Genomic DNA, 9,420 nt, shown 5'->3' on the forward strand with positions numbered 1-9,420 from the left:
CCCTCGTTAGACTCCAGCCAGGAAGGAAGGGAGCGAGTTCGGTCGACCGAACAGTGGGATCGGTCGACCGAACCTTCAGTACACCTATAAAATGGGGCTTGAAGTCTGAGGCAGAACAACACTTTCTGATCCATTCAAGTTCCCCTCTACAAGCTGCTCGTGCTACGAATTTTCATTAGTCTTGCAAAGCTACTCCGTCCGACCGAGCTTCGACTTTAAATTTCTATTGTCGGTATATTTCATTTTTACTGCACTTAATTTTATAAGATAGTAGAGTGTTACTATCTTACATCTTTGTACCTGTACGATCCACTTCTTTCTGAAGGTTTCGGGAAGAAGTATTATAGTGGTTTGCCTATCGGTGTGGTCAAGGACTGCGGGCTTTCGAGTAGGAGTCGAGCTAGTCTCCGAACGAAGTAAACGCTTTTGTCTCTCTCCTTATTTTCCGCTGCTTAATTCTGTTTTTAAAAGATAAAGAAGAATTTTAAAAAGAAGCGATATTCACCCCCCTCCCCCTTTATCGCTCTCAATCGATCTATCAATTCACTCCCTCTAACGCATCGATCCTACAATATGCACTTTTTTTGGTAAAGAGAAAAATATCGTAACATGTGATTTATACCACATGTGCTATGTCGATAATAAGAATAGTAAAAGGATGGATTAGATCCATGCTTCTTTACTATGTGAGACCCTTGAGATTATAAGCTAATCTCAATATTACCCTAAGTGACTATTTAGCTGTCTATTTGAAGTTCTAATCAGTATTTGTTACTTTAACATGTTTCCTATTGACTATGAATTATTTGGTTTATAAAGCATAACTAGGAAAATGATTGATTAGAATGAATAAATTCTAGTTAAAAAATGAAGATTAATATTGATTTACATCTTTGACAATTATTCATTGGTCGACCAGTTCCATTTGTTGTTGAGTATTTAAAATATGATTGTGAATAATTGTATTGATTGGAGATGCTGAATATACTCTCGATATAATAATCATTATAAGAAATTAGAGATGTTCATATTGATATAAATAATGTAATATTGGATAACGACAAGCTATTGATGTCTCTGATTCAATTAATAGAGCAGCTAAGTTAAGTATAACAATTTTCGTAGTAATAATGGTTCAATGTACTTATCATTGTACGAATTATTTTTGTTGAACTATGAATTGAATGTTTTTATATAGGATTTATGACTAAATAATATTTATGAATTGACTTCAACGAGTGAGAGATAATGAAATTAAGAACGTAAAAGAGCTCCTCTTCCCCTTTATCTTTCAATCCTTTCACTTTTCTCTATTAATAAAGATAAAGGAAGAGTCATCTTCTTCTTATAAAAGGATATCTAAGATAATTGATGAAAATGTGTCATCAAGAGAGAACAACGAGAACTAACAAAAGATTTTTTGGTTCGTGGAACCTTAAAAACTTTTCGATTCGTTCATTATCATTACGACATCTTCCTCTTCCAATCTTTTTCTCCGAACACTTTATCTTACCGTCGACAAATCTTTAGTAATTGAAACACATCCAAATCAGTGTGTTGCAGCAGAAGTTGCAGGTCACGGTGCAATTGAAGTTATCATGTTTTTTAGTTTGGTGGGAGGTAACTTCAGTAGTAACTTTCATTTGACTTAAGTTAAACTCGTGGAAATAAGTTGTTATTTAAAATTATTTCTTTTAAAAACTATATTCGTGTAATTATTTTTAGATGAATTCAAATTTTACATAAATATAAAATGTGCTAAAATTTTATGATGAAAATGTTACAAAAATACTTTGTTTAAATTTGATTTTTTTCTTCAAAAATCTTCTTTAATTATCATAATTACTTATATTAGAAAAAACGGAACACAAATAATATATAATTTTTCTGTCTATATTTCCTATATTATCAATTTAAATAAACTAATATAAAGCCCATAAATATAAGTTTGTTTTAACTAAGTATAAAAGATAAATGATTTAGATTTGAATTTTTTTAACGTAGTTTTACGGTCAACGGTGGAATAAGACTGCTGAAAGGTGTATATTGTGAAAATGTTCTAAATCTGGGGGGAGCAAAGGGAAATTTCCCTGTAGAATTAGAAACCAACCACTATTTGTCCCCGATAGTCATATGCTGAGCTGGCAGTATGGACGGTGGATCCATCACAAAATGTCACGATCACACCCCTTTGACGCTGCGGATTAATTTAAATTCTAAAAAAGGCACATATACGAATTAATATATTTTGATAGTATTTTAAGCAACGCACGCCATTCCTCCGGCGATGGAACAAGGTAGATGCCTCGTTTTATTCTCCTCCCCCTTCGACGCTCTCTTCTCCGTTCAAATTGGCTGATTGGCTTGGCAAGGAGAGAGGCCCGATGAGTTCCTGCGTCCGCGCGGCTGATCGTTTCTAAACTGTCTCATGCCCCTCTTCGATTCGATCCGATCGCACTGATCTCGAGAAGTCGGCATCTCCCCTCGCGACCGCACCGGCGTAGGTGAATCTAGGGTTTCTAGTTTGTTTCGATCCCTTCAGGTGCTGATCCAGAGAAGAATCTGCAATTTTTGGGTTCTGTCGATTGGGAATTATTTGGAAGCTCTGGTGCGCGCGGAATCAAACTTATGCAAAAGAGCCGTGGGCTTTTTGGCTGGTTCATTCCGAGATGAGGATGATCTCTGGTTTCGTCTCTTTGATGCAGTCGAGCTTCTCACCTCCTGCGTGGGCATCTATTATTGCTGGATTCTTTGTTCTCGTTGTCCTCGCGCTTTCTTCCTTCCTTCTCTTTGAGCACCTTTCGGCGTACAATAACCCCGAGGTTTCCCTTGGATTCCTTCTCCTTGCATTTTTGTTGTTTCTGCTGCTGCTTGTCCGTGAAATTTAACATGTTGAGTCTCTCGATCACAGGAGCAGAAGTTTCTAATTGGGGTCGTCTTGATGGTCCCCTGTTATAGCGTTGAATCGGTAAATATTCTATACACTTCCTTATATGATAGTTCTGTTGTAACAAACAATATTGAGGTTTCCTTGTTTCATAAATCGTGGAAGAAGCTCTGGTGGTATTCTGCCAGTTAATGTGAGCCGAAAGAACATAGCTACAAATTTATTTTATATTTTGTTTATGTTATTAATTTGATAATTTGGAAATTTTTGAAAACCAATCCTCTGTCAAATACTTATGCTAGTTCAATTTATTCATTGTTTTTAGCTCAAATAATATAACTATTGCTTTATCGTCTTTTGAGATATGACTAACAGTTCTTTTATATTGTAGTATGTTTCATTGGTGAATCCATCACTTAGTGTTGATTGTGGAATATTACGAGACTGCTATGAAGCCTTTGCCATGTACTGTTTTGGAAGATATTTTGTTGCTTGCTTAGGTATGCATCCGCCATGTTAGCTTATATAATACAATATTCTCTGGAACTTGATATTTGCAATTTATTGCTGTTTAGAAAACTTGTATAATGTTCTTAATATGCATATTTAATGTTCTAAGTTTTTTCCCATTTCTGAATTTTATATAGTTAGGTAACAACTAGTTGGCTTATGCATTTTTTTTAGTTTCTTGGAAGGTTGAAAGGACAGGATTTACTGGCATGTTTTATATATTTCAATCACTTGAAAGGTTAAAAGGAAAAAAGTATGTTTTAATTGTGACTGAAAATCAATAGAGACTATACTATAGTTCCCTGTGTTGAGATGTTCTAGTGACTTTGAAGCCCTTGATGGCGAGGAGGCAACTGAAATATGTGAGTTTCTTGATGAAGGAATATGGTTAGGTGTTGATGCTGAATGACTTATGTGGGCTGTAAAGCGAAGATGCATATTGGTATTATTAACTGGACTCATGAAATAAGTTTAGATTGTTCTAGATTGAAAATGAGTTCTTGAATAAATTAAAAACAGGCAAGATCTGGAATAACCTGTGTTTAATTTGGATTTATCCATATTCAATTTGGACATGAGATTCACATCAATAACAATATAAGATTTGTTAAATATTATATGTTTCCTATCCATTAAGGTGCCCATTTTCAAGAACCTCCTTATCAGGCTATAAATAAATAAAACTGAATTACTCCCAGGGAATGTTTTAAAGTAAACAAGATTATACATTAATTCTATACAATGATGTGTCAATCCAAACATTTTTGGGAGGGTTAAATGTGGGATTGTCTCTTCCATGGGACCTTGCTAGGGAGTTTCTAAAAATGGAGACCTTTGTTAGGTTGTGTGGAACAAGAGAGACATTTTTGGGGCATTTTCCCTTCAATTTCATTATGAATGTTGCTATTGGTTATAATTGCATAACCTTTTACAGGAAAACATGCAGAATGGAAAAAAACTTTTTTTCCCTTTTGATCTACTTTCACATTATTTTTATTTGTAAATTGTACTATATTGTAACCCTTAAATGTTTATGTATCATAGGCATCCTTGGAATCCTGTAAATACTGAATCATGGTTTGGTTTCTTAATTATTTATTTGCACATGCTTAGTGTGCAAGCTAATAAAAATCTCTTCTCTAGAACTTCACTCATTTTCTTCCTCTTATGACAGATCATATCTTCTATCTTCACTGTACACTTCTTGATAATCAAATTAACTAAGCTTTATTGGTTTAGGTGGAGAAGAGAGGACAGTTGAGTTTATGGAGAGGGAAGGTGCTTCTTCTGCAAACACTCCTCTCCTGGGTCATGTTTCTGAGAAGGGTGTCATTCATCACCATTTTCCAATGAATTATTTCTTGAAACCTTGGAGAGTTGGAAATTGGTTCTACCAGGTTATAAAATTTGGAATCTTCCAATATGTAAGCACCGATGCTAGAAACTCTAGTGGTTTTATTGATTTGAACAAATTCTTACAGTGCTTTTTTTTTTTTGTTTCCTCAGATGATAATAAAGACTATCACAGCAATCTTGTCCGTGATTTTTGAAAGTTTTGGTGTATACTGTGAAGGAGAATTCAAGTTGCGATGCGGGTAGGTCAAGTTTGGTGTGCTGGCATTGTGATATTTTCTTGCTTGTTGAGATGAGTAGTGAATTGGGCCATGCAAAAAGAACAGTATGTGTGATGTCATGAACAAGAAAAATATTTGCATAATGTTGCCTGAGGTACTGTGTTCGAGTCCTCTTAGCAGCAAAGTGGAATTGTGCCTCCCCAAAAAATCCCTTCAGGGCTTTCTGGGGTATAGGGCCGCTCAGCGGCGGGGCCAGTCACTATAAAAAGTTTACCCTACCTTAGATTTGTCCTCTCGGGACAGTCTAGTGGCTAGCGCATGAGGTGATGCCACCATGAGGTCTGGGGTTCGAATCTCGACATAGCTGAGGTAAATGCCTCCCTCATGCTCCAGCCACTATTCCAAAGGCTAGTAGCCACCCGTGATTTACCTCCTCTTGGCCCTGGGACAGGTTGGCGGGGGCGCCGAGGCGAGTGTAGTTGCCTTTTGCTACCATGAACAAGAAAAATATGATTTGTTTACTTGGAGAGAAATGGTAGGGAAAAACAAGTACTAGTGTTTCATCTTTTCCTTCTCTCATTCCACACCTTTCGAAAAAAACAAGCCCTACTAGGGAAGAGAAGGAGAGAAGAGAAAGAGGAGGGAAAGGAAAATTAAATCTTATTAAACAATGCCAATCAGGTTGGTTTTGTGTTTCCTTATATGACTAGTAATGTCAATAGGTTGTGTGCATAGGATTGGGAGAGACATTCCCATTTTGGCTTAGGTCATGCTAGGTCTGAAGCGGCTCAAAATGGATTGCTGGGCATGACTCGATGGATAAACTTGGCCTAGGCCCTAGCATGAGCCCTGGCTTGGTCATCCTATCGTGGTGCCTAATTTGATTGGCTAAGGTAGGATGTTTTTAATTTAAAAAATAAAAAAAAATTAACAATTAAAATTCAAGCATTGAGATGGTGAAAATAGACTATATTATGTTAAAGAAAACACATGATTTCAAAAACATTTGGAAACTAGAGTTTGGGTGAAGTTCTTCCATCTTGTAAGCAAATTGTGCACTAGTTACCACCCCTTCCCCTATGACAACTCCTACTAGGGTGTTACAATGTACAATGAAAAATAATACTCAATTCTAATCTTTTGCCTTGGTGGAAATCCAATGATATTATAATTCCATTTATGATGCATGATCTTAGTATTGATTTGAGCTTATTTCCATGCATTAAAATTCCATGAATTGATTTCAAATGGAGGGTCAAACTGAGTGTTGTACATGGCGGTAGGCAGTAGGTGGTGACGGGGCGGTTAGCAATCACTTACTGCTTAGGTAGTGCCTAAGCGATGCTTAATCGGTTGAATTCTTTTACTATTTTTTTACATAATATTATAAATAATCATTATAGCAAAGGTGATTACGCTTACCCCATTCGCTCCTCATAGTTTGTCCCAGGTTAATATTATAAATAATCATTTTGCTCTATAATATCTACTTTTTATAAAATATATTAATTAAAATTTAATCTAAATATTCAAATATATATATATATATATATAAAATTAATGAGATAATTTTATTATGCTTTAATTAAACCTATTTAAATTATCCCAATCATAGTTAGGAGTTGATTAAAATTATTAACTTAGGTGAACGCCTTCGGGCTCATCGTTAGACTCTAGCGACGTGTCAAGGCTCGGGCAATGTGTTTGGAGTCATCGGGCTCGGCCGATGTGTCTGGATGCGCCAGGGTGATGAGTTTGGATGTGTCGCAAGGCTCGGGCAATGTGTTCGGATGTGTCGCAAGGGCCGGGCGATGCATCCAGACGGTTGCAAGGCTCGAACAACACATTCAGGCCCATCGTTGGGCTTGAGCGATGCGTCCAGACTTGTCGTCAAGCCCAACGCGTCCGGACGCATTGTGGTGCTGGAACGATGGCGACGGTGGTGGTTCCAGGCATGGCCAAAAGCACCACCTTCGGCAAAGGCGATGTGGTTGATGGCCGCCTCCCACCTAGGAAGCGCTTAGGTGACCATCTTGACCGCCATTTAGAACACTGGTCAAACCTTTAGTCAATATTTGCCTAATTTTGGCCACTATTCTACAGAACAAGAGGAAAATTAGATTAAAAGGAAATAAAAAAATATTCAAATGCTTAAAATAAAAAATATATATCTAAAACCCTAAAATATAATTTTCATAGTCAAAGATATAAGCATGAGCTTTAGAAAGTGAAATTTGAAATTGGATGAGGGGGATGGAATCAGTTTTTGGAATTGGATGAGGAATTGAGGATGAAGAAAAAGATGAGATTTGGAATTGGATGTGGATCAGAGATTGAGGGGTGGGCTAGTTATACAACAACAACCAAGCTTTATTCCACCAGGAGTGGGTTAGTTATAAGAAACTTTAATTAATTTTACTTTCTTTAATAATTTAGAGTGTGAATAAAATTTGTTTAATCAATAAAATTTTAGGCTCACTTTTTTAAGTTTCAGGTACCCTTACATGGCAGCTGTTCTCAATTTCAGTCAATATTGGGCACTCTACTGTTTAGTTCAATTTTACACTGCTATTAAGGATGAATTGGCTTACATAAAGCCACTGGCAAAGTTCCTCGTATTCAAATCCATTGTGTTCTTGACTTGGTGGCAAGGTGTCACAATTGCACTTCTATATACATTGGGCTTGCTCAAGAGTCCTATTGCTCAAGGCCTGCAACTCAGATCAAGTATCCAGGATTTCTTCATATGTATAGAGGTACTGTAGACTTCTAGATAGACTGCAAAGTTTTAGTGGCAGGCAAGACTATAGTGGATATCTTCTGCTTATGTTTCTTCTGATATTCTTCTGTTTGACTTCCTTCTTCTGAGATTGTCTTCATTTCTATAGCAGCATTCTTCATTCTATGTGATTTTTTCTTCAGCATTCTCTGCATGCTTGTTTAGTGAAATTCATCCATTCGTTGCAAAACTTAAGTACGATTTTCTTCATTCTTTCTTAGTGAGATTTTTGTGCTGGTGAGAATTTTCTATGGTTTAGAAGACATCTACTTCTAAAGTTTTAGCATTATTTGTCTGTTCTTCCAGTACAGATGGCAATAGCTTCCATAGTTCATCTTTATGTTTTCCCTGCCAAACCATATGAGCTATTGGGTGGCCAGTTACCTAGAAATGTTTCAGTACTTGGAGATTATGCCTCTGCCGACTGTCCTGTTGACCCTGATGAAGTTAAGGAGTGTACACGACCTACAAAACTGAGACTCCCTCAGCCTGATACCAGTGTCAAAGCTGCTACCAATATTAAAGAAAGTGTACGAGATATCGTTGTTGGTGGTGGCGGACATGTACGTACATCCAATCCTCTCTTTTGTGCTAAATCATTAGAATAGCCATTCTAAGTTGTATATATCATGCTTTATCTGCCACCAGATGTTTTCATCTGTTTTGGCATATCTAATTGCATTATCACAATTAGAGATTTTAGGAATTACTGAAGCTACTAAGCTTGGAGTTAGATGAAGCCAAGTATGATATTGTGAGATACATGTACCTTGTCACCAAGGCGATTAAAAACGATAGTCCATCTAGTGTCCTAGCTAGGATGCATTATCCATCAAATCCGTTACCTAGTTAGAGCTAAGCATACATTTCCTTGTGGACCTATAATTGCAGTTCTCTCTGCAATAGTTTATGACGATATGTATTCATTGGCCATTTTTCTTCCCTTTCAGATTGTAAATGATTTCAAGTTCACTGTAAACCGAGCTGTGGAGCCCGTGGAGAAGACCTTTACTAAATTCAATGAGAAGCTTCACCGGATCTCGCAGAACATTAAAAAAGATAGAAGGAAATCTAGGGATGACAGTAGCATCTTATCACAACCCAGGAGGGAGATCTTGGGAATCGACGATCCTCTGTTGAACGGAGCTTCTAGCGATAGTGGGGCTACCAGAGGAAGAAGACACCAAAAGAAATTAGTTTCGGCCAATGAAAGTGGGGGAGACAGCAGTGAACAACCCCCTGGTGTATTCAAGATTCAAGGCCACAGGTGGGTTATAAAGGACTAGACATCACTTTTGTAGTTTGCAAAGAAGAAAGTTCTGCAAATGTCAAGGATTCGTTATGAATTGGTGTTGTAGTGGTTCCTTCATAAACCAGTGGCTGCAAGGATGCGATTATGTTTCAAAGCATAATGCAGCAGATAAGTGATCCTTTGAAAGGAAAGTGTCTATATGCATTCAGCGAGTCCACTCATTTTTTTTCCATTTGTAAATTGTATTTAGTGAAAGCCAAAGCAAATAACGTTATAGGATATACTCTAGGCTGAACATCTTGTACCTCGACTTCACTTTAGTAAAAAGGCCAAAGAAATAGAGAAACTCCAGGTCGAACATTTTGTACCTGTGTTTCTACAGATATGTTGATTTATTAAGTGAATATTTTCTCAGTCA

At 36.9% G+C, this 9,420-nt stretch overlaps 1 protein-coding gene across 2 annotated transcripts; it reads left to right on the forward strand.

Moving 5' to 3' along the window:
* The first annotated feature begins 2,262 nt into the window (after positions 1 to 2,262).
* LOC121992187 (protein LAZ1-like) lies at positions 2,263 to 9,420 on the forward strand. 2 transcript variants are annotated; one of them, XM_042546387.1, is made up of 8 exons: positions 2,263 to 2,822; positions 2,912 to 2,968; positions 3,279 to 3,387; positions 4,637 to 4,821; positions 4,904 to 4,992; positions 7,466 to 7,727; positions 8,062 to 8,313; positions 8,701 to 9,420. In XM_042546387.1, the coding sequence occupies exons 1-8, from the start codon at positions 2,670 to 2,672 to the stop codon at positions 9,034 to 9,036; spliced, it is 1,443 nt and encodes a 480-aa protein (XP_042402321.1). In that variant the 5' UTR covers positions 2,263 to 2,669; the 3' UTR covers positions 9,037 to 9,420. The 2 variants fall into 2 exon arrangements, with proteins under 2 accessions (XP_042402321.1, XP_042402322.1); XM_042546388.1 differs by lacking the exon at positions 8,701 to 9,420 and having other exon boundaries at positions 8,057 to 8,205.

This window comes from Zingiber officinale, chromosome 6B (genome assembly GCF_018446385.1).
Source record: "Zingiber officinale cultivar Zhangliang chromosome 6B, Zo_v1.1, whole genome shotgun sequence".
Taxonomy (NCBI): domain Eukaryota; kingdom Viridiplantae; phylum Streptophyta; class Magnoliopsida; order Zingiberales; family Zingiberaceae; genus Zingiber; species Zingiber officinale.